This window comes from Sceloporus occidentalis, unplaced genomic scaffold (assembly GCF_023333645.1).
Source record: "Sceloporus occidentalis isolate IW3139 unplaced genomic scaffold, rSceOcc1.0.p SCAF_1, whole genome shotgun sequence".
In the NCBI taxonomy this organism is placed as follows: domain Eukaryota; kingdom Metazoa; phylum Chordata; class Lepidosauria; order Squamata; family Phrynosomatidae; genus Sceloporus; species Sceloporus occidentalis.
The window spans coordinates 18,264,926-18,291,019 of NW_028316981.1; the positions used below are offsets into that span (position 1 = coordinate 18,264,926).

At 40.4% G+C, this 26,094-nt stretch overlaps 2 protein-coding genes across 6 annotated transcripts in view; one reads left to right on the forward strand and one right to left on the reverse strand.

Annotated features, from left to right (window-relative positions):
• LOC149321022 (zinc finger protein RFP-like) overlaps window positions 1-26,094 on the forward strand; it is a 50,580-nt gene that overhangs the window by 18,906 nt on the left and 5,580 nt on the right. For 2 of the 5 annotated variants that reach the window (XM_089514691.1, XM_089514700.1), the window contains exon 1: window positions 18,554-18,696. Coding sequence is in view for 3 of the 5 variants with exons in the window: in XM_089514679.1 (XP_089370805.1) it covers window positions 3,392-3,942 (551 nt within the window). In the remaining 2 variants the exon portion in view is untranslated. Of the gene's footprint in view, window positions 1-3,391; window positions 5,171-18,535; window positions 18,697-20,422; window positions 20,807-21,951; window positions 22,523-26,094 lie in introns of those variants that run through there. The other 3 variants (XM_089514710.1, XM_089514718.1, XM_089514679.1) reach the window with 3 other exon arrangements.
• Window positions 5,236-9,024, reverse strand: LOC149321023 (uncharacterized). Its single transcript, XM_089514756.1, has 2 exons — window positions 8,965-9,024; window positions 5,236-8,207 (listed from the first exon to the last, which is right to left on the reverse strand). Exon 2 carries the CDS (start codon window positions 8,186-8,188, stop codon window positions 7,571-7,573), a length of 618 nt encoding a protein of 205 aa, XP_089370882.1. The 5' UTR covers window positions 8,189-8,207; window positions 8,965-9,024; the 3' UTR covers window positions 5,236-7,570.

The window sequence follows — 26,094 nt, forward strand, 5'->3', positions numbered from 1 at the left end:
AGATCTCATTTTCTCTAGAAAACACATTTTCCTCTTTAGTGTCTAGAAATTGCCTTTTACTATGGTAGTTATGCTGCCTTGCAGATCTTGAATTCAGACCTGGGGAATTCTGGGAGTTGCAGTCCACATAAGGAACTTTTCCAGGCTCTATTTTAACTAGTGATTTCAGGAACTGAACAGATGGACAGCTGTGCAATTTCAGGCTCTGTATTTAATGTTCTTTTTTTATGGCAATGTGTATGACAATATATTAAGAGTGGGGTATTTAAACATTAAATTACTCTTAGCTTACATTAACAACATTTAAGGTGCATTTACCTTGAATGACAGATGGAGGTAACAACTGATGTTTCCTTGCTTAGTGGTGAAAACCGTCTTTGCCACTTTTCACCTCCTAGTGACTGCAGCCCAGTTTCTGAGCAGATTGAGTATAAGAAGGAGAGGCTGCATCATCTACTGCTGCAGAACACAAGAGGGCTGTGAGTTGTGCACCCCTGATGTGTAGGCATTTGTATATATTGGCTCTCATGAAGAAAATAAATTTTTTGAGGAGATAGTGAATTGGATTTGGGAAACAGAAAGAGAGAAAAGGGGTTTAGTAGGAGCTGCCTTGGAAGCTTTGACTGAAACGTGGCCTAATTAGAAATCTTTAAAATAAGAAAATAAACAGCCCCTGTCTGCAATGTCTTTTCTCTGCTCTTCAAAGCTGCCATGCAGAGATGCTAAACACAGTTTTCAAGATCCCAACCCCAGTGGCAGCTGTCAGAGCAAATGTCTGTAGGGCAGTGAATCTGGATTTTAGCCTGAACATTAAAGAAGATCTCTAGATGCTGTAACTATTTTGGGCCAACTGAAGCTTCTGAGCACTTTTGAAATGCAGCCCCATATAAAGCACATTACAGTAATCCAAATCAGGATGTAACTAAGGCATGTACCATTGTGGCTAGATCAGATTTGTCCAGGAATTGATTTCAGTTGATGAACTAGCTTTAACTGGGCAAAAGCAGTCCTGGTCACTGCTGATACCTAGGCCTTCAGGTTCAGAGCTGAATCCAGGAGTACCTTCAAACTGTGTTTTCGGGGAGGGGGTGTAAACTCATCTAACACAAGCTGAATCAATATTCCCAGAAATGTCTTTTAACTTGCCAGGAACACCTCTGTCTTGTCTGGATTAAACTTTAGTTAGTTTGCCCTCATCCAGTCCATTACAGCTGACAAACCCCGGTTTGGCACTGAAACAGTTTCCTTGGAATTAAATGGAAAGGAGTGATACAACTGGGTATCATCAGCATAGTAGTGATACCGGACTCCAAAACTGGACAGCCTTTCTCAGAAGTTTCATACAGATGTTAAAAAATACTGGGGACAAGACTGAACCCTGAGGGACCCCACTTGAGCAGGAACTCCTCTAGCACAATCCTCTTAGAGCACCCCTCCAAGAAAGAATGGAACCACTGTACAACACTGTCTCCATGCCCTATCCCAAAGAGTAAATTCAAAAGCGTATCATGATCGATAGTATCAAAAGCCATTTCTGTGAAATGTCCTGCTGGGAGACTTGACAGCCAAATAATACTATATGAATTTAAAAGTGTATTAAACACCCATCTCTTCCAGCAGGCCTTACCCAGTTGATTTTACACTATGAATTTTAACATTTTAATTTATGTTGGATGATTTTAATGTGCCATGTTTATATATATTACCAGTGTTTTCACACTGTTAAAATTATTTTATGTATTTTAAATTATCTTGTACTCCACCTTGAATGGTGTGTGTGTGTGTGTGTATTACACAAACACACACCCCAAGGTGACCAAAGCTGTCTCTGTCACATAACCAGATCTAAAACCAGACTGAAATGGATCAAGCTAATCCGCCTCATCTAGGAACCCCTGGAGTTGAGAAGCTGAAACATGCACAGCCTCCTTCAGACATGTTGGGACCCTGCCTTGTTGTAAAGAGGCATTAAACACTTCTCTGACCCACTCAGCCAATCCTCTTTTGACCTGTTTAATGTCTCATTCTCATTCTCTCACTTTTCTCCATGCCTTTCAGTCCAACCACTCAGTTTTGCCATTTCCTTCTTCTCTATGAGCTTTCCTTTTCTTTTGTGTCTCGAGCAAGGAGAAACATAGCTAACAAAATGCTACTCTACCTATAATTGTTCCCTGTAGAATGACTTGAATATTGTACTAAGTTGTATTGGGAAAAACATACTGTATATACTCATATATAAGTCAACCTCATGTATAAGTCGAGGGAAGGTTTCAGGGTCAAAATCCTGGATTTTGATATGACCTGTGATAAGTCAAGGGTAAAACTTAGGAGGCTATAAGGAAGGATGGAAAGGGGGAAATACCATTTTCTTCCCTCCATCTTCTTTTCTGGACCTCTAGGAAGGAAGTGGATTTAAATGAAGAGTTGTTTCCACAGGAAACAAAGGCTTGCAAAACAGACCAGGCAAGTGCTTTTCAATGACGAGTTTTCCTCATAGGAAGCAAAGGCTTGCAAATGGACTGGGAAAACAAAGGCTTGCAAATGCACTAGGCAAGTGCTTTTCAATGGAGAGTTTTCCCCATAGGATGCAAAGGCTTGCAAATGGACCAGAGAAGTGCTTTTCAATGGGGAGTTTTCCCCATAGGATGCAAAGGTTTGCGAATGGACCAGGGAAGTGCTTTTCAATGGGGAGTTTTCCCCATAGGATACAAAGGCTTGCAAAGGGACTAAGGAAGTGCTTTTCAATGGGGAGGTTTTCCCATATGATGCAAAAGCTTGCAGAGGGACCAGGGAAGTGCTTTACAATGGGGAAGTTTCCCCATAGGAAGCAAAGGCTTGCAAACGGACTGGAGGTGGGAAGAATGAAATGGAGATTGGGGTGTCAGGTTTGCTGGCTGTAGGTCCTTTCTAAGCATTACTGCTGTGTTGACCCTTCTATAAGTCTATCCAAAGTTTAGGGGCAATTTGGGGGCATAAATTTCTTGACTTATAATTGAATATATACTGTACTATATATTTCAGCTGATTTTTCCCTCCTGAAACATACTATTATTTATTTATTTATTTATTTCATTTTCTTATATCCTGTCTTTTTCCCAACACAGGGACACAAGGCAGCTAACAAGAAGTATAAAACAATACAATTTAAAGACAATATAGTAAAAAAAAAATTCAAGAATTAAAACAGTTATAAAATAAAATATAATATGTTAAAATACAAAACATTGAGTGTTAAAACACTGAATGCTAAAACAATGAAAGCTAAAACGTTGGCCTTGAGGTCTGCATGGGATTATATAACATTGTTATGAGGTTGTGGCAGCTTCACACCCTATCAAAACCTTCTCCTAATGTTTCCTATAACACTCTGTTTTTGTCTTCTCTCTTGCAGAAATGGTAGCTCAGCGGATGTCAGCTCCCAAATTAGTCCTATCATCAACATATCTTACTCAACGTGGCTTAAAAAATAATACTTCCCACCGTTATGTCAACTATGCCCATAATACTAGCGATACTAATTTGCATTATTGTTGGGCCACTGTTACAGGGACTGAGAGAATAAGCTCAGGGTGCCATTCCTGGGAGGTAAATGTGAGAAACAGAAGCTTCTGGACTGTAGGAGTAGTTGGAGGGAAGAATCAAACTGAGATCTGGGCTGTGGGGAAGTTGTCAACAACTAATAATCCACTGAGTGATGCAGACAGTGTGTACTGTGCTTTTAATTCTCCTGAAATATCTCCAGAGCAGTTTTGGGTATCTAGAAAATTTGTAAGCCTTAATCATTGTTATTCTCAGGACATTTGTGTATCCCTAAACTATGAAAAAAGGTCAATCACCTTTTCTGATGCTGTTAATGGAAGTGCTATCCATACTTTTAAAAATGCCTTATTTGGTCAGGGAGAACTCTGCTCCTATCTTAGTGAGGGCAGAATATTGGCGTGAGGCTGCCCTTTGGGTCATAGATATGCATGACAATAGGAAAACCCACCTTGGCTCATAAGAAAGCCTTACAAGTTAGTGGTTAGTGGGTAAAAAGCACAGAGTTGGGAGGCAGGAGATATAGGCTGCATACCTGCACTGTTCCCCCCCCCCCCATGTCCAGAAACCCTCCTAGGTTTTTTTGGGGGGGTCTGCTTCAATTATACTTTTAAACTGAGCATTACCCAGATGATTTTGTTAGGCCCAGGGGTCAGGGAATCACATAATTCAAGAACTTGCTAGACTAGACAGTTAGGCCGCTGAAAAGAGTTTCCATCTTGCTGTCTGCTGCACAAGTACGTAGTTGACCTTTATTTTAAAAAAGTTCACCAGCATCTCTTAAGGCCACCAAAAATACCCTTCATCATTTTGTTTTTAACCATTCTAATGCAATTTAATAGAAGAGATATGGCTTTCAAGACAGTTTTTAATGTCTTTTTTCTTTTTCTTTTTTAATTCAAAAGTTCTAAAAAAACAAGTGGGGAAGGGAAGACAAAAAGTAAGCAAGTTGCATTACAATTACTGCCAGAAAATAGGGCCTTTAAATGTTCTTTTCTTTACTGCTTTAAAAAGTAAGTAAGCCCTATTTGTAGTTTTGAGTTTTTTTGTCATAATTCTTTTATGACGGTTGATATTTTAAATTTTTCCATGATCCGAGGAAAGGGTTTAACAAATATTTCTGTATGTGTAGACAAGAAGAAATCATGTCATGCTGTTTAAAAGTCAGGATCTCACTCTATTGTTGGGGCTTTTTCACACCAAGTATTTTGAAGTCGAATGGAGGCTGAGGAACTGGGATTTTTGTACAATATTATTGCTGTTCTGTTTTTCTCCTGTGCTAATTCCACAGGATATTTTAAAAAACTTCCTCTCAGTGCTTTATTTCTTTTTATGGGAGGGGAATACAATATTGTATAGTAGAATAGCTTTATTCTGTCACACACTCAGTTATATGACCTTTAGGAAGTCACTTTCTTTCAGCCTCAGTGTTCACTGTCTGTAAACATGGAAGTTGCAGCAACTGAGATTCACTGTCTAATCTTTTTGTTGCTCTTACCCCCAATGCTCCCTAGCTATGAAAGTAATACAGTATAAAAGCAAGTTGTTATATTTGCTTCAGAATTTACTCTCATGGAGTCACTGAAGAGATGGCTGTATATTGATGTAATAAATAATTAATACATAAATAGTATCAAGTTGTTTGATTTATTAATTTGTAGGACCATTACTCTTTTGAAGAAATTTTACCAAGCCACTGTCTGTAATTCAGCTCAATATAAGATGTTAAGTAGAATGTAATATTTATTATTACAGTCCATAGTTCTGCCAGTACAAATCAATAAAAATGTAAAATGTTGAGTAGGATACAATTTAATATTCCACAATCACAATAAAACTGATGCACTCGATAAAAACTTTTTAGGATACTCCAGAAATTTATAAAGGTTTCCTTCTCTCTAATCTTCATTTGTAAAGACAATAGCTTGGGAACATGAAGGTTACATTAGAATATTTATCCTCGACTAGAACTTTAACTTAAAACAAATTTGATCAGCCAGATAGAAGGCTTAATAAAGGAGAGATAAATGTTTAGCAACTCCGATGATAACAAACAAGCTAGTAAAATATGCAACATAGTTTCAACATCCTGCGAACCACAAGGGCAAAATCTCAAAGAAAGGGGTAGCCCAGTGTACCTACCATAAAGCAGTTCTGAAGAGAAAGCATTGTTTAAATAGCAGAAGGGATGTCATATTGAGGAGGGAGCAAGTTTGTTTTCTGCTGCTCCAAAAAATAAGACCCAAAACAATGGATGGAAGCTACAGGAAAAGAGGGTCCACCTCAACATTAGGAGGAACTTCCTGACAGTAAGGGCTGTTCGACAGTGGAACAAACTCCCTCAGAGTGTGGTGGAGTCTCCCTCCTTGGAGGTCTTTAAACAGAGGCTGGATGGCCTTCTGTCGGGGATGCTTTGATTGTGAATTCCTGCATTGCAGGGGTTGGACTGGATGGTCCTTGTGGTCTCTTCTATGATTCATGTGGTCATGGCAAATAATATGTAACAATTAAGAACATCAAGTTCTTTATATAGTCTGCTGGAAGAAAAGATCCCATATAATGGATACTCAAAGCACCAGGTGAGCATGAGGAAAGGGGATGGGCCCGAAGACTGCAAAAGGCAATTGTGGAGACAATACAGATCAGAACCTTGGCAATAGCCATTGGGAGTAAAGCCAGGAAAAGGTGGTGGCTGCTCCCAGGAGTAAGTATATGAGTACATAAGAGAGAGGAGCAGGTTTGAAAGTGGTTGATGTTTATTGTACCCTGCGGGGTGAAGAGTTGTTGAGGCTAGGTTAGGCTGCTGTGAGGGGCAGTTAGAAAAGGTTTTAGGTACCCAAGAAAGGGATGAGGAGTGTCATTTGTTGTAGTGTCCTGCGGGAGACATAGTGTTTAGTGACTAGTGGAAGGTTATAAGATAGAAAAGTTTAATCAAGGTTCTGTGAGAATTTAGTCTGAAAGGAAACATATAAAGGTATAGAGAAACAATTACAAAAACAAACTAAAGAAACTGTTAAACTGTGTAACTAATAAAGTATTTATACACTCTATCCATTGTGAACACTGTCCACTAAAAGAGATAATGCAGTCTGACTTGTAAATAAATTCATTACTTTGTTTCAACAAGCATTGTCTGAAGTGGTGTCAGAAAGACATTAAAAACACTACTACCAACATTGGGAAAAGTCTTTTAGGTCTGGGACACATTAGATGGTGGACGTGTGGCTGTCAAAGAATAGTTGGTGCCATGCTGAGGGGAAATTTGAAACCCAGGGGGCTAGCATCTAAGGAGAGTTATAGTGCAGGAGACACTTAAGAGAGTCCCGAGTTTGAGTCCTGCAGGGAGGAATTGGAGGGATAGTGGACATTATTGTCACATAATCGGTGGCAGCGGAGAGATAGCCAATTCCACTAGATATTAAGGCAACACAGTATGACTTACATCTAAGTAAACATGTCAAGGATTGTGTTGTTAGCCAGTTAAATACAGTGTGGGTGTTGCTTGCCATTTAAAAGATTCAGAGCACAGAGACATAGGACACCAATGTACATACAATTAGCACAGCCAAGTAATTTTTAATATGTAAATTTAGATTTGTAAGTGGTGCATTTAATGAAATTCCACAGAAGGCAAGGCTATTCAATTTATATCTCATCCCCATTAATTCAACTTTATTCCACTGACTCCCCACCATCCTCCATGGCATTTCAGCTTAGACTTTATTTTATTCCACTGGCACTATGGGAACTGGATTTTTTTTCTCATGTAAACTGAATTGGTGCTAGATGAGGAAACATGGGGGTTAGAGCCATGGGAGAATGCCAATGTGCTTAGGGCCCTTTGTCTCAGGCTGAGAAACATCTTTGTGATCCCCTGTTAAAAATCTTTAAAATGTGTTCACCTGTAGCGATAATGCCATTCTGAATCTGATGGATCATTTCTATTTCTTTCTTGATGAACCACTAATGCTTACTGGCAGCTACAATGTTTCTGGTCCATGGTCCTGATAATCTGTGTATTGGCAAAGTTTGGCTACCCAACAGTAGGGGTGAAAGCCCTTACAATATTATCCCAGATGGAAGCGATCTGGATATCATACTGGATCTTCCCTCTGCTGGTAGTTTGATAGATGTGGATGTAGTTCTCTCCAGCACCAGAAATTAAAATCAGTTTTCTTCCATCTCTCTCAATTTTCATCTGGCAATTTTTTTGGACACACATCGGCTCTTCGGAGAAACATTTCACTGCATATCCCAGGCATGCCTTTAGGCCTTTAGTCATTTCCTTCCAGGAGACAATCTCCCTTTCAATCTTCTGTAGGTTTTCCAGACTCAACAGCAACTGGCCACCAGGGGACCTCTGTACTGCTTCACTAAATACAGGGAGAAGAACTTGATAACAAGGCCTGTCCTGTGCAAAGGAAATCTCAATGGTGCTCTCTCCATTGCCTGAAAGGAAGTCAAGCTGTGTCTCTTCACAACGTATTACCAGCTGGGCATTCTCCTGTAAAAAGGTCTCTTCGCGGCTAAATTTCAGAAGGGCATGATCTAGGCAGGTTTCCAAGGCAGGAGAAAGAGCTCCCAAAGATTCCAGACGATTGCGCACTTTTGCAATGTTCTCCACACTAAGCACTTCTGGCCGGGTCCCCATCTTGTCTGGGGACCTTGTTCTATGGAAACAGAAAATGGTATAAGAATAAGCAACACTGCAAAGACTGGTTAAAGTGAAGGTAAAGAGTATCATAAGGGCAGTACAGATGGGCGTCTCCGTGTTGCCTGTTTTTGCCCCGTGTCTGTGCTGCAGCATCAACGTGCCCTCAAAAAGGAGCCGCTCTAGGCAGCTCCTTTTTTGTGCCGTCATAAGGGATGCAACGAAGCCCTATGACGCCACTTCCTGCCAGCGATGTCTGGTCGCTGTATGGCAGTGGCATCAACATGGTGACCTCCATATGGACAGGAGGCCACCATGATGGTGGCATCCGTATGGACTAGGGTTCGGGAGCATGCAGTTGCTGCGCACTCCTGAACCCTAGAATCGGCGCCCTCACACCACTTCCCACCCATCTGTACCGGGCCATAGCATTCCCCCGCCAAAAAAAGATCTTCGTGAACTTTTAAGAACATGTCTGGTTCCCAGTATGAAAATATGGAGCCCTAAACTATGCAGGGTGTACTATCAGTTCACACATACACACACACAAGGACAAATACAAATTCTTACTGTTTCCTATTATTCAGATTGCAATTCTAGAGAAGAAAAGTGCTTCCATGAGGACTAGTACCATGTTTAACTCACACTCTCTTTGAATTGTTTACTTCAGTATCTGATCTCAGAAAATACACTACACATTAGATAGCATTAAATACACTTTCCCCATATGTTGCTACTTTTCAAATACCTCCCTCAATGTATAATCTCAAAAGTACATTTTAACATTAGATCTTTCTTTCTTTCTTTCTTTCTTTCTTTCTTTCTTTCTTTCAGAAGAGGATCCCACCAAAAAGAAAGCAGGAACACAGACTAGGAACCTTTTCTTGTTGAACGGATGTGACAAGAACTTTCCTGGATATTTATGCCTCCTGTGCCACTTGATATTACCTGTATTTCTTTAGTTCTTTAGATGAAGCCTAATCAAGTAGAGATGAGCCTCAGAGGATTGTGATCTATTTTCATGTCACCCGGTGGACAATTATACAATTTTCAGGGTTTTATTCACTTTCATATACCTGATGATGTGGTAACTTCAGGGTGTGTCTGAATATTTATGAAGAGCGTATCTCAGAAAAGCATTACCAATCAGTTTGTAATTACGGGTACTTCCCCAAGTGAATACTTTACAGTTTTTATGCTTCCTGACCTCTAGGGGAAAAAAACCTAAAACATTTTTAAGAAATAAAACTTACACAGTAATTTTCTGGGCATGCTGTGTCAAAATTAGGAGGAAGCACACAGATTCATAGTTCCAAAACACACTGCAGGAATAAGTTTGAGATGACTTTAACTGCCCTGGCTCAATGCTAGGGAATTCTGGGCACTATAGAGTTTTGTGAGACATTTAGCCTTCCCTGTCAGAGAGCTCTGGTGCCACAATAAACTACAATTCCCAGGATTCCTTAGCATGAGTTAAATTGGTTTCAAACTGGATTATTTCTTCAGTGTGTTTTGGACTATGATCTACTTTTATTTCATAGCTCTTGTGAAATAAATGATCAATTAACCATTATTTTTCCTGAAAATTCACTTGGCAGGGAACCTCATCTGTCCTCTGGATATTGACTTAAATTTAGAACAAACCAGAGATCACATTTTTGTCCATAAACTGAACTGTGATATGATTTTTTCAAAGGATGCTACATGTCCTGTATATGATGCCACTCCCATGATGCAACAGACATGGATATTATCTGTGGTGGTCTCATAAAAGAAAAGCACATTCAATAATTTTTTTTTTTAAAAAAAAAAACCTGCATCCAACATCCTTCTTTTCAAGCGTGATCTCTCTCTTTCTCAATCTTTTTTGACCCTAGGGATCAGAAATTAGGCTACAATCATCTATAGTTGCTCACCTGATAATAAGTCCCAACTGCTGAATTCAGTTTTACTTCTGGGCAAACGTGCATAAGAATGAACAGTTAGAAGAAATAACACGTTTTCAAGACAGTAGCCTTCTCTTGGTTATGAAACTTCTTTATCCCTCTCCTCCCTCCCAGAAAACTGCTCTATATACTTCAGTGGAAGAAACTGGTGCTTTGCAGTTTGCATGCAGAAGGGCCAAAGTTCCATTCTTCATAGTATCTGGGGAGGGCCTAGTGTTACCACAGGGTGACCAAAAGTCCTCTTTTTCCAGGACATGTCTTACATTTCAACCTTCTGTCCAGGAGGAATTCCAAAATGTCCTCCATTTTGAGCATGACTAGAAAGCCCATTGATTAACACCACATTTGCTGTTCCCCTTCAAGGAATGAATCTGCTTGGCACCTTGTCCTTGTTGCAAATAGGGAAATAGCATGGACTCTTCTAAAACTACTTTTTTCCTAGGAAGAGCAGCAGACAAAGCCTGGGGCACATTTGTTTCTTGGAGAGGAAAAGGACAGCAAATGTGTCCAGTTTTGGAGGCTAGTGTGTATAATTTGTATAATTTTAAGCATTTGTCTTGCTCAGAGTTCTACAAGTATACTGTAAGCCAATAAAGGATTTTAACAAAGATAAGTTCATCAGAAAAATACAATTGAGCACATAATGAAATACAGGCTACATAATAATAGCTGTGAATGAACCGTGTGAAATGCATGTATATTTATATTAGTGTGTTTAGCTTTCATATTGTAGTCTCCTTCACTTTTCTTGAATGTTCTCCATTTTGTGGTGCCTTGTCCTCCTTTGTGGTGATCACACAGTGTTGCCAGATTTTCAAAAACAACTCAAACTCATGGCATGCAGGGTTGACCATCAGGAAGTAGCTATTTGTGCTCCGTATAAATACAAAATAAAGTATTGCAGTTTCAGTTAACTTAGTCATAGGTTTCTCTGCAACGTTAACATATTGTCTGCATTCATAAGTTCCATGATACACACATTTCTTTGTGAATAGCTTACACCCCAAAATATAGCATTCGTTGGCCTTTTATATCCTCTGTATGTGAAAGGAAAAGCTTTCCAACTTCAAACAGGGGACATCCCTAATAATAAGGGACATTGCCAGCCCTATAAAGGGCAGGTTTCCCAACCCTCAAGCAAGAGACATCTCTTAAAACAAAGGACACATGACAAGCTTAGCAGGACTAGAAAGGGCACCCCCTTCCTCCCCTCCATGGTTTAGATGCACCAGAAGTCCAACTCACAATAATGCAACATCCCGCTGTTAAGGAAAAAGCAACATGGGATATACAGTGAATGAAATAAAACATGTATGTGAGAGTCAGGGTGACTCAGCAGAAGCAATTAAGAGCCACACAGGTGTAGAAGGTAATGGAATTAAAAAGTCCTAAATGCCAAGGACAGAAATGCAAAGTGGATAATTGAACACACCTGAGAATTGTTAAGTGGTCAAGGCTGAGATGATGAAATCATTAATTCTGGGTAGAAACAAGAGAACCAATGAGAGTGGATGTACACGCCCACTGGGTGGAAACTGACAAGAGTGGGTGGTATTATCCAAGGACTATAATAATGGCTATGAATCCTAATGTATTTTGTGGGTAGTAGTGGATAGTAGTGAGGAGTTGTGTTGGATAGTTTTGGAGCTGTACATAGTAGAATAAAGTAGAACTTTTATATAAGACTACTGAGTTGTCTGGTGTCTTGGGTGAAGATACAAGAGCCAGCTGGATCCTGAAGAAGTGAAAGACTTCTGTGGAAGCAAGAGTGAGAAGGCTTGGAGAGTTTGTCAGGGTCTTCAGCCTATTCTCTATAACTCTGCTGCTTTAGAGCAAAGCTTTAACCACTGGCCAAAACTGGTCAGTGCCGGTGCGTAACAAGGTGGTGAGTTCGAGCCAGAGGTGAAGAGCTACAACTCCCATCATCCCTGACACCCGCTTCATGTAATATCCAACACAGACCCACACACCCCACCACCACCACCACACACGCTACTAGGCAAAGGTTTAAGTATAACTGGGAATTGAGAGGATGAAAAAAAGGATGAATGGAAATCACTCAAGAGGAACACCAGAGCCAATACTAAAATGGCTAAGGTTGCCAGATCTAAAAACTGGAGAGCTCTTGTACATCTTTAATGGTAGGAAAGATGAAGAAAAATCAGCGGGTGTTCCTTATTCCATGGTTATGGGAAGAGCAACACCAAGAGGGAGAAACTTCCTCTTCTGTCCATCTGTTCAAGGGATAGGTGCCGTACCTAGTTCTCACTGTAATTCCCATAATAATGATTTAGTTCCCCTATGCGATTAAAGTCAATGTCCATACAGGAGGAAGGAGAAGTTGTAGTTTTATTTGCTACACTAAATAGGTCAACAGTCTCATGATCCAAAAGACTGACACCAAGGAAAGAAAAAGACGTTCATGCATATATAGTTTTCAATATGTTAATCACAAAGCATCCTATCTCTACATAAGTATAATGTCACTAATTAGCAGGTCACAACTTCTAGAGCATGCATACTAAACAGGTCATGTACTACCATCCTATAATGACGTTTTGTTTCCTGGCAACTGAAAAAGCGAGGAGGGTATATTTTGACAGAGAGGTGTATTTTAGGGCTTGTGGCATGAATAAGGTACCCAGAGATCAGTAACTCCATGTGAACTTGTGTAGCCTCCAAGTTGTGCCAGGTGCCTCTATACACTCACACCCCACTTTTTAATTTGTTACCATTAGACCTTGTAGTTTTGTCTCTACTCTCTAGCATCCTCCTTGCGGCATTCCATTCTCTGCTTCTCTATCAAGCAGACATTAGCAATAGCATTAGCAATAGCAAGTACATTTCTATACTGCTTATCAGTGCTCTTAAGCACTCTCTAAGGGGGCGTTCCCACCAGTCTAAAACTCGCGTCATGATTTGACATAAGTTCTTATCGTTCCCACCTAAGCCCGAATTAGACCTGCATTACCCCGGAATCGTTCCCACAGTGATTTGATTCAGATTTGATTTATACTGTATAAATCAATTTATACGTGTTTAAATCGGGTTAAAAAAATAGTAGGTTATAACGTGGGTTATTTTCAAAACCGGGATACGATTTGCTGTAATACAATGGGAATGAATTGGTGTCTGATTTGGGATCCCGGCGAAGGGAGGCGCAACAGCTGAGGGGTCGGTTTGTGGTGTAACCTTTTCTTTGTTCGTTTTCTCCTTCGCCATCACCATCTTTTTTTCTATCACTCTTCCTCCGGAGCCTTCCTTCCTCGTGAGGCAGGTAATTAGCCCCAAATTTATTTAAAAATATATATTTATAAGCGTATATGTGCTTACAAACATTGTCTTCTAAGCGAATATTTGAGCATAACAAAGTAGGCGGATATGTGCATAAGTGCATCTCATTGGCTAATTTGAAAAAAAAACCCGCCAAATTAGGAGGGAGGGTAAAAACGGACAAGAAATGGGAACGGTGAAGAAATGGGAATGACGACATGATGATGTCACATTGATTGACAGCCAGTGGGAACGAATTGAAAGTCTAATCCGGGTTAACATAAATCGATGTAAATTAAATGGGAATGATAGAGGGGCACTTTAACACGGAATATTTACAGACAACGACACAAATGGGAACGACTGGAAAAAAATCGAATTTAAAATCGCTGCATTTTAAATTGCTGCATTTATGACTCGCTGCATTTTAAGTCGCTTTAAACACTAAGTGGGTACGCCCCCTAAGTGGTTTACAATGTATAATCTAATTGCTCCCAACAAGCTGGGGACTCATTTTACCAACCTACAGAAAGATGCCTGGCTGGAACAGGACTGGCATTTAACCACTGCGCCATCAGGGCTCCCTACCAGGATCACTTGCTATATCCTGCGAACAAAGGGCAGGCAGAGACTTGCATATGTTTCCACATTCATATTACATTGGCATACTGTAGGCTCTTGGTATCCACTGGGGTTTGGTTCCAGGATCCCCCGTGGATAACAAAATCCATGGATGCTCAAGTCCCATTAAATACAACAGACAGTAAAACAGTGTCCCTTGTATAAAATGGCAAAATCAAGGCTTGCTATTTCAAATGTATACTTTTTTTGAACATTTTCAAGCTGTGGATGCTTGATTCCATGGATGAAAAAATCCATGGATAAGGAGGGCCAACTGTATTTTCTATTGCATACTGGTTTACCGTTTTCTCCCAGTATGCCTTATCACTCTGGCAATGCTAAAAGTGAGCCAGTGGAAAAGGTGGCACCCATACTCAATTTTCTTTCTGCTTATCTACGTAGATAGGTCTTCCTCCCATATGCCCATATAACACCACAAGGGAGTTTTCCCTTTGCCTCTTATTCTTCTGCTATGAGGGGGAAGCTGCTCCATCATAATCTAGTATGGAGCAGTAAAATCTCTGGCCATGGAAACAGCAACTCTGAGCAGCACTGCTCCAGCCCAGTGTCATGTTTCCCTGCCTGCCTCCCTCCCTCCAGCTAAGCTGACTTAAGTTTCGATTTCCCCTCTGAAATGGTGCCAGTTTGGTTTGATCTGTTCTAGGAACCATTTGGTTTTTTTTTACTGTATCCTCAGTATCCTCGGCACTCTTCCCTAGCACAGCATTTCAAAAGAACTGTTTTTTCCCCCCTATCCACTTTTTTTCACTGTCCAGCTCTCACATCCATACATGGTGATGGAAAATACTATGCCTTGGACAATTCTGACTTTAGTGCTCAGTTGTATGTGTTTACTCTTAAGGATCTTATCTAGTTCTTTCACAGCTGCCCTCCCCATTCCTAGTCTTCTCCTTATTTCTTGGTTGCAGTAACCGGTTTGATAAATGTTTGATCCAAGGTACAGGAACGCCAAACCTTCCCTGGAAAACAGTATAAAATTAAGATTAAAAACATACAAAAGTTTAAAAACATAATCTGAAACACATACCCCATATAAAAGCCACAATGTTGTGATTTTTAAAAGCCTCCCTAAATAAAAGTTTTTACTTGCCACTGAAAAACAAGCAGGGAGGAGGCCAGCCTGGCCTACTGTGGAAGGAAGTTCCAGAGGTTGGGAGCAGCCACCAAGAATGCCTTCTCTGGTGTCCTCACCAAGTGAGCCTGTGATGGTGGCAGGAGTAAGAGAAAGCCTTCTCCTGAAGACCATAGGGCTCTACAGGTTCATATGAGGAGATACAGTCTCTCAAATAGTCTGGACTTAAGCCATATATAGGGTTGCCATAAGTCAGGACTTCCAAACAGGGACAAATGTAGGACAAATGTAGGACAAAATGATCAAATGTAGGACCCATTTTTTAAAAATGGAGGGCATGCAAAAAATTGATTATTTTTGAAAAATAATCCCTCCCACTTTCCTCCTATCACTTCGCTTACTTCAATTGCTATAAACTGAGTTCAAAGTGAAAAAGTGGTTTGCATGCCATTATGAACTCAGTAGGGAGGAAAGGAGAGGAGGGGAAAGAATCTTGCCCTTCCCAGTAGGCTCAGGCAAAATCAAAATGCTGCCACCTCTCCTACCTTATGTGTTCTTCTGCATTAACAACGTTTGCCATCTTGATCACACACTGACATTGCTTGGCCAGTTTCTCAGTGTTCATCTGTGAAATGTTGGAGGCTATGCTATAATGGAAGATCCCAGAAAACCCCCTGCTATACTCTTCCTCCAGTTACCATAACAACTTCAATATTAGGACTGTATGCATTAAAAGAAAGAAACCAAAGCTAAACAGTTGTGAAAGCATCTTTGTTGCCAGTACCATCACTGGTAGCCTCAAGATGTGTGCATTTATTTAATCTGTGCCAAGTATATTCAGTGTAGCTTATCCCCAGAAAGGTTTTCAAAAGCCTTTGTGCAGCCTTAGGGTGCATCCATATTGCACATTGATATCACTGTAACTGCCATGGTCCAGGCCTATAGAATCATGGGATTTATAGTTTGGCGTACACCTTAGAATTCTCTAGAGAGCTTTACTGCACTACCCTAACCTACAGCAGACAATACAATGTTGTACCTGAGCAAACTACAAATCCCAGGACTGCATAAGAAGGAGCCAGGACAGCTAGAGGAGTCTATAAAAGCTGAGTCCCTTATCTAAATTTCTAAAATACTCCAAAAACCAACATTTTTTTCATGGGTGGTCGAGCTGGTGACACCTTTTCTTTCTGAAGTTTCAATGCACACAAACTTCATTTCATGCACAAAATTATTAAAAAATATTATATAAAAGTACCTTCAGCCTGTGTGTATAAAGCGTATATGTTGTTGTCATTGCATACCTTCAAATCATGTCTGACTTATGGCAACTCTAAGGCAAACCTATCACAGGCTTGTTTGCAGTGGGTTTCCCATTGCCATCCTCTGAGGCTGAGAGAGTGTGACTTGCCACAGGTCACCAGTGGGTTTCTGTGGCTGAGCAGGGATTCAAAGTCATAATCCAATACTGAAACTGCTACACCACACTAGTCCATGCTGTATATGAAGCATAAATGAATTCTGTACTTAGGCCTAGTCCCGGGTCCAAGATATCTCTTATGTACCGTACATATATGCAAACAGAAGTATTCCACCCCCCCCCACTGAAATAATAATAATAATAATAATAAAATAAAAATCCAAAATCCAAAACACTGCTGGTCCCAGGCATTTTGTATAAGGGAGACTCAATCTGTTTTTGTGTAACATAGATATATCTTTATTCACAACCTTGCCTTTTTTATTATGGTGTTCACTCTTGCTAGGTGTTTACCAGCTGGAAACTGGCCTCATCCTAGTGTTTGCAAATATAAATTGCTGAGATATTGCTCGCCTCCCTTTGAATGCTCCATTTGAATACTTAAGTTTCATTTCCCTAGAAATGTTGGCTCAGGAGGCAGAGGAGCTGTAAAGGACTCATCTGGAGAAGTGCCCATAGTTGCAAACTGCCTGGAATTGCTTTTTTCTCAAGCACACTCTTCATCAGATTTCAGACATGCCTTGAAATCATTACAGCAACAGGAAAGTGGAACTTAAAAAGCCCTGCATGTGGTGCAATTGTCCACTGGGTGAGATGAAAACAGGACACTATTCTCTGAGATTGATCCCTACTGGATCACACTGTTATCATCTGTAGAACTCAGGAAATACAGGTAATATCAAGTGATGCAGGAGATAAAATTATCCAGGAAGGTCTAGGTTCCTAGTCTTGTCCTACCTTCTTTTTGTTGGGAGCCTCTTTTTGATAACAAATGTTTAAAAAATGTACTTTTGAGATTCTATATTGAGGGAGATATTTCAAAAGTAGCATCATGTGGAAAAAGTGTTTTATTAATGTTATCTGATGTAAAAGGTATTTTCTGAGATCAGAGGCAAATCATAGGCATGGAGAACTGAGCATCATCATCCTTTTTTTAAATATATGTTGGTTTTATAGGAATTTGGCGTTCTAAATCCAAAAATGGCCTCAGCTTTGCTCCATCATGTACAGTTTTTCCACAAATTGCTTTGAGATTTTAATGTTGTAATATGCGATTGAATGAAGTAATCTTGCAAAGACTCACCCTGCAAAGAGTAAAAAAAGAGGTTCAAGTTCTTTCCTGCTTAAGATCCTGGTGTTTGTGCTATAGCAATGCCATGAAGGAATGGACCTGAGATACTGTGCAATCTGTGGAAAGTGATGTGTTTTGTAAAGGGTTTTGTTACTCATCTCATCCAGAGGATTTATGGGGCAGATTAAGAACTAGCAAAGTGACAAAGGAATCCTTTTCACAAACCTTACTGGGGATAGCCTGCTTTTTGACACTATTTTTAAAGCAGCTTTCAACAAGCTATAATTCTATTAGTCAAGTGAATAGAAATTATATAATTACAGTCAGCCCTCCGTTTTCGCAGGGGATCTGTTCTGGACCCCCGCCCCCCCAAAACAAAAAACGTAAACTCGCAGATATTCAAGTCCCATAGGCTTGAATGGGGGTGAGTGCCTGTGAGTGGTTGTGAGTGTGCACCCCATTTTAATCCCCTCCATTTGCTCCTCATGAGTAAGTGAGGGTCATGGATCTGAAGTCTACATAAATGGAGGGGCAAATGTATTAAGAATGATTAGAAAAGCCAGAGACACCCTAAAAAGGAATTATAGTTTATTGTGGCCCCAGAGCTCTCTAACAGAGAAGGCTAAATGTCTCCCAAAAACAACAGTTCCCAGAATTCCCTAGCAGTTAAAGCAGTCCCAAACTGGATTCTTTCTGCAGTGTCCAGTGTCCACCAACCCTGACTTTCTTGCTTTGTTTTGTTCCAAAGAAGCCCATCTCTTCGCTTTCTCTCTGGCTCCCTCTCCTGGCATCTCGGGGTACATGCCTGCACCAAGAAGGTGCAGAATTCAAGAAAGGAACCTCAAAGTCATTCATTTCCCAGGAAATCGAAACTGAAACTTTTGGATCGCTAGAAAAGGGCGGAGGATTGGACTGGAGAGGATCCCTCTTTTTCCCTGCGAGTCTGGAGAGGTTTGGAGAGATCATAGGAAAGCTGGAAAGGGTCAGGGCGGATCCCCATTGAGAGCCAAAGGAAAAAGAAAGGTGAGAACAAGGATCTTTTTTTCAGCTGCAGCTCCCATTCAGATTTCCAACTCTTGGGAACAGTTAGGAAGGGAAGGGCTAGATCATCAACATCAATATCGGGACTAATAATAATAATAAGGATCCAGAATTGGAACCCAAAGTGGCTTATTGTAAAATTGTGGTTGTTTGTGGTTATTCTTGATGATGATGATGATGATGATTCTGGGAAGGGAAAATATTGGTGATTATTATTGTTATCATCATTATTCCAGGAAGGGAAAATGTGAAACAGTCTTTTTTTAAAATTTAACATACTGTAAAGCAGTGGTTCCCAAACTGTGCCCTTTAAGAGATTTTGGACTTTAGGTCCCAGAAGCCTCAGCCATATTGCCAAGTAGTCTGGGATTCTGGGAGCTGAGGTCCATCCCAAAAAATCCTTTTAAAGAGCACAGTTTGGGATGGGATTGAAATTGCTCTCTCTGCTGTCTGGATATGTACATTTTGAATATATATATTCAAAATGTACATATCCAGACAGCAGAGAGAGCAATATATGATATATATATATATATATATATATATATGCATCTGAGGAAGTACTGTAGACTCACTCATGCTACTAATTCCTTTCTTTCAGTTAGTCTCAAAGGTGCTACAAGATCTCTCTCTCTCTCTCTCTCTCTCTCTCTCTCTATATATATATATATATATATATATATATATATATATATATATATCATTCTTTCTATCCATACTGCAGCTCCCATTCAGGTTTCCAACCCTTTGGAAATATATATATTATATATATATAAATATATAGAGAGAGATCTTGTAGCACCTTTGAGATTAACTGAAAGAAAGAAATTGGTAGCATGAGCTTTCACAGACTTCAGTCTACTTCCTCAGATGCATCAGACGGAAGCCTAGGAAAGCTCATGCTGCCAATTTCTTTCTTTCAGTCAGTCTCAAAGGTGCTACAAGATCTCTTTACGTACTGATTCTGCAGACTAACACAGCTATATCTTTGAATTCTACCACTATGATATATATATAAGAGAGAGAGAGAGAGATCTTGTGGCACCTTTGAGACTAAGTAAAGAAAGAAGTTGGCAGCATGAGCTTTCCTAGGCTTAAGCCTACTTCCTCAGATGGGTTTGGTTCTATGCATTAAATAGAATATAATGTATTTTAGAGTACAGAGGCAGTGAGGTGTAGTAGTTTGAGTGTTGGCCTCTGACTCTGGAGACCACGGCACGATTCCCATCTTAGCCATGAAACCTGCAGGGTAACCTGGGGCATGTCACACTCTCTCAGCTTCAGGGGAAAGCAATGGCAAACCTCCTCTGCACAAACCTTGCCAAGAAAAACCCCATGATTGGGTTGCCATAAATTGGAAACGACTTGAAGGCACACATAAGGTGAGGGGTTTCTGAGGCTGAGAAGGTGTGACTCACCCAAGGTCACTCAGTGGGTTTCTCTGGCCAAGTGGCAAATTGAACCCTGGTCTCCAGACAGTCCTAGCCCAAGGCTCAAACCCACTGCACCGCTGCTGGATTCCTCAGGCCGGCTTACCTATTTAAAAAGTTTATTTTATTGTAATTTGTAATTTTTCCAATGGTGCCCTTCCATGTGTGTGTTTATGCTTTCACCGCTGCCAATTTTCTAATGGTTTGATCTCTTTTTAACTTTTGCATTTTGTGATTTTTGCAACTAACTACAGTGACCGTTTGTTATCTATCCCCAGGGGTTTGGTTCCAGGATCCCTGCTGTGGATACCAAAATTTGTGGATGCTCAAGTCCTATTAAATACAGTGGCATAAGACAATGATGTCCCCTGTGTAAAATGGCAAAATCAAACTTTGCTTTTTAGAATTGATACTTCTTAAAAAATATTTTCAATCTGGATGCTTGAATCTGTGGATGAGGAATCCCTGACTGAGGAGGGCCAACTGTTTTTTAATCTCTTGCATGCAGCTTTGCATCCTAAACTGGGGAAAAGGTGGAATAATAATAATAATAATGCTATTTTCCTTCCTGAGATGTTCACAACCACCCCATCATCTGTAGTACATTGGATGTGTTGGACTGTAACTCCAGTTATTCCAGTATGCAAAGTGATCTTGCAGCACTTTTGAGACATAGGTCCAAAACACACTGCAGAAATAATCCAGTTTGAGACCACTTTAACTGTCCTGGTTCAGTGCTAGTGAATTCTGGGAAATGTAGTTTATTTTGGCGTCAGATCTCTGACAGAGAAGGCCAAATGTCTCACAAACCTACAGTTCCCAGAATTCCATAGCATTGAGCCAAAGCAGTTAAAGCTGTCTCAAACTGGATTATTTCTGCAGTGTGTTTTGGACCTAACTGAAAGAAAGAAGCTATGTTCATGAGCTTTCATAGAGTTTATCACAGATATTCAAGTCCCATAGACTTGAATGGCGGCAAGTGTCTGTGAGTGGTTGCGAGTTTTGAACGTGTGCCCCATTTTAACCCCCTCCATTTGCTCCTCATGGGTCATGGATCTGAAGTCCACATAAACAGAGGGGCAACTGTATTAAGAATGATTAGAAAAGCCAGAGAGACCCTAAAAGGAAGACCTAGTATCAGTCAATAACATTCCTTGCTCTGAACAGTTAGGGTTTGTTTTTAAGGCCCAATAGTTTCCATACAAGCTATGATTTGCCCGGAAGTATGGGTTACAACCCAGAACCAAGCTGACAGTGGTCAGTTGGTAAACTCTGGCTTACACAAGCCGTCATTGCTAGGTTTAGATGAAATGGAAAATTCTAAAATTGCTGCAAACCAGGAAAAGAAAACATTTAATTTCCTCTTGCAGATGGTTCATGATGGGCTGTTCTCATAATGCCATTATGGGTTGGCATTGTGTCTGAACAACCACTCCTTTTGGGGTGCCTTCTACAGAAATTTCCCTGCTTTTATGCAGAAGGCACAGTGTAGGAAGTGTGCCTTCCACATCAGTATGGAGTAGTTGGGCTGGAAAGACCAGGATTCAATTCCTTACACAAATATGATTGACTGGATAACCTTTACTCAGCACTAACATTCAGCTTAACCTACCTCACATGGTTGTTTTGATGTTCATGGTGGGAAAGGACTGTGTGTGCCACTTTGAGGTCATGAAGAAGAGGATGGGTTATGCACATAATAGATTAATAAACACAATAAATAAAAAGCAAGACATGTTCCTCCTTGTTCAGAAATGTTGATATAAATGTGAAAATGCCCGTTAATTTCTTTCCATTTCCTCTTCAGGGTCTTGAAGGCCAGCATCTAAGAGTTTTGTGGTGAACTCTCTGCTAAATTGTACAAATAAAGAGACAAGCTCACAACCCAAAGGAGCCCAAAGAATCACAATAAAATACAATAAAAATGGCAGCGCAGAAGAATGCGGCCACAAAATCCAATTGGGAAGCCAAGGGCAACCTTAAATCAGAGCCTTCAGCGCCACTCATAAAATACCAGCACCTGTCTGATAGTGACAAGTATGTCTTTTTTGATATCTTGAAGCGCTTACTCAAAAGGCCATATACTTTGCACAATAACATGTGGCATGAGGAAGAAAAGGATGGAAAGCTGTTCAAGCTGATTTATGAACAGAAAGGTTGCAAGGTCAGCATTTGTGATTCTGCAGGGCAAAGGTGTCTACTGGATACAGTAGTGGCTACACTGGATATCTACCTCTTCTGGCGTGGATGCCAGAATGAGATACTGACCCTGAAGAATCTCCAAACTGTGCAGAATGAACTCAAGTTCCTGGGACTTCAGGATGAAAAAGTGCATGCTTGTTTTACCTTCGCAAAAAATAAATTTGTTAGGAAACCTTGCTATGGCACCCTGACAATACTTTCTGAAGTTATTATGAGCTTTGGTCTAGGTTCCAATGAGATCACAGTCATGTATGATGATAAGGAGGGTACCCCTGTCTGTTTGAATTGGTAACATGACAGTGGTCAAGGCATTTGAAGTTATATGTGCATCTCGGTTTCATTCTCCCCACCACTGCGGTTCCCAACAGACCTGTTCCATAGCTCCTTGAAGCATCTGCTGTACCTTAAGACTTGATGGAAATGTTGTTCACTTTGTGTTGTTTCTGCCATTAAATCAGAACCTGCTTGGTTTGTTAATGCCAATTGCTGTCATTTTGTGTTCCCTGATCTTAGTTCACGTGATAACCCTTGGCTTTAAAACGGGTTTTGTCCCCCCTTCTTCAAAACGATTATTTCTAACCCCAAATCTAATTCCTGTCCAACTACGGAGAACTGACATCCTAAGTTAACATATTTTCCTTTAACTCAGGAATGGGGGACCATGTTATGGGGTGGGGCACTGATGCCACCAACCATCTGCCAATTTCTGGGGAATTTCCTAGAATCCAGGGAACTTAATTAATTTATTTGTGGGGATTTTGACTGAATATTCCGGTAAATGTTGGGGAATTCCAGGGATTTTGGATTTTGATAAAACATTCCAGGGAATATCTTTGAAGCTTGTTGGCAAAACTGCTGGTTGGTCCAAATGACACTGCAGAAATAACCCAGTTTGAAACTGCTTGAATTGCCCTGGCTCAGTGCTGGGGAATCCTGGGAATCACAAAATAAATGTCTCTCAAGACTACAGTTCCCAGAATTCCCTAGCATTGAGCCTGGGCAGTTCAAGTAGTCTCAAACTGGATTATTTCTGTAGTGTCTTCAGCCATGCTACTCTGGACTCCCTGTTATCCACCAACCCTGACTTTCTTGCTTTTTTTGTTCCAATAATTATAAAGCCCATCTCTTCGCTTTCTCTCTGGCTCCCTCTACTGGCAGCCCGGGGTACATGCCTCAGCCAAGTATAGTGCAGAATTCAAGAAAGGAACCTCATTCCCCAGGAAATCCAAACTGAAACTTTTGGATATCTAGAAAAGGGCGGAGGTTTGGAGGATCCTCTTTTCCCCCTGTGAGTGGAGTTTGGAGAGATCCTAGGAAAGCTGGAAAGTGTTGGAGCGGATCCCTATTGAGAGCCAAAAAGGATCCTTCTGCTGCTGCAGCTCCCATTCAGGCTTCCAACACTTGGGATGATGATGATGATGATGATGATGATGATGATGATGATGATGATGATGATCATCATCATCATCATCATCATCGGGGATAATAATAATAATAATATGGACCCAATATTGGAACCCAAAGTGGCTTATTTTAACATTGTTGTTTGTGGTTATTATTCCTGATGAAGATGATGATTCTGGGAAGGGAAAATATTGGTGATTATTGTTATTCTGGGAAGGGAAAATGATGATGATGGTGATGATTCTGGAAAGGGAAAATGTGAAACAGTCCCCAAACTGTGCCCTTTAAGAGATTTTGGACTTCAGCTCCCAGAAGCCGAAGTCATATTGACCAATACCCAATACTGGGATTCTGGGAGCTGAAGTCTCCCCTCCAAAAGAAATCCTTTTAAATAGTACAGTGAATGTAGATGGTATTGAAATTGCTCTCCATGCTGTCTAGAAATGTATATTTTCAAGATATATATATATATCATCTGAGGAAGTAGACTGATGCATGAGACTAAAGCCTAGGAAAGCTCATGCTGCCAATTTCTTTCAGTCAGTCTCAAAGGTGCTACAAGATCTCTCTTCGTAACCAGTTGTACAGACTAACACGGCTATATCTTTGAATTCTACCACGATGATATGAGAGAGAGAGAGAAAGAGAGAGATCTTGTGGCCCCTTTGAGACTAAGTAAAGAAAGAACTTGGCAGCATGAGCTTTCCTAGGCTTAAACCTACTTCCTCAGATGCGTTTGATCCTATGCATTAAATAGAATATAATGTATTTTAGAGTACAGAGGCAGTGTGGTGTAGTGGTCTGAGTGTTGGCCTCTGACTCTGGAGACCACGGTACGATTCCCAGTTTAGCCGTGAAACCTGCTGGGTAACCTGGGGCACGCCACACTCTCTCAGCTTCAGGGGAAAGCAATGGCAAACCTCTTCTGCACAAACCTTGCCAAGAAACCCCATGCTTGGGTTGCCATAAATTGGAAACGACTTGAAGGCACACACACGTAAGGCAAGGGTTTTCTGAGGCTTAGAGGGTGTGACTCGCTCAAGGTCACTCGGATTTCTCTGGCCAAGTGGCAAATTGAACCCAGGTCTCCAGACAGTCCTAGCCAGAGGCTCAAACCCACTGCACTGCTGCTGGATTCCTCAGGCCGGCTTACCTATTTAAAAAATTTACTTTATTGTAACTTTTCATTGAATCTGTGGATGAGGAATCCTTGTCTAGGGAGGACCAACTGTTTTTTAATCTCTTGCATGCAGCTTTGCATCCTAAACTGGGGAAAAGGTGGAATAATAATAATAATAATAATAATAATAATAATAATAATAATAATAATGCTATTTTCCTTCCTGAGATGTTCACAACCACCCCATCATCTGTGTTACACTGGATGTGTTGGATTGTAACTCCAGTTATTCCAGTATGCAAAGTGATCTTAGAGCACTTTTGAGACATAGGTCCAAAACACACTGTAGAAATAATCCAGTTTGAGACCACTTTAACTGTCCTGGTTCAGTGCTAGTGAATTCACTGTTCAGGCCCCTAGTAATCTACAATGAATTCATTTTATCTACTCAGATAAGATACACATACCACCAACCCATATTTGGTTTTGTGGCTGCAGATGCCTAACGGAACTAGAAGGTTCACTCAGCAAATAACCTGTGCAAGAAATATGTAAGATCTGCCAAACTTTATTCTGTGTGCAGATATGTATTCCTTATCTCCACTCATACAAAAGACTTCTCATTGTAAGTTTCACTTTATGAGTTCTTTCTAAATTGTTTCATTAATTATACACTGGATCATCACTATATAATTAACTGGATTTTAAAAACGGCAGTTTCTCAGAAGTTGGACATTTGCAGTGCAGCAAACAGGAATGGCTGTTACGTAACTTCTGCATCCCAGGTATTAACCCACTAACCATCAAATAACAACCCTGTCAGCTAAGCAATTGTGCTCCTGTCACAATATACTGTGTGAAAATTCAGCAGCATGTGTGTGTGTTTTGTTCTGATTTGACCAAATTTTCAAAAATTTGCATTTCCCCCCATAAATTTAATAGAAAGAACTTGAGTTTTCTTTTCTTTTTCTTTTTTAATGAATGTGGCAGACACCAAAGCTGGCAGATTCACCCACCCAGGGTTTTCACTGTTTACTTCTTAAACTAAATTGTTTGAATTGTTCTGAATTAGGCTTTGTTTTTAGCTGTCCTCGAGTTCACTGCTCTGCTTAGGTTCTGCAAATTCTTGCCTGTGTCCTCCCAGATCGAGTCTAACCATCTGGTGTGTGGCCTTCCTCTCTTTCTACTACTTTTCCTAGCATTATTGTCTTTTCTAATGAGTCT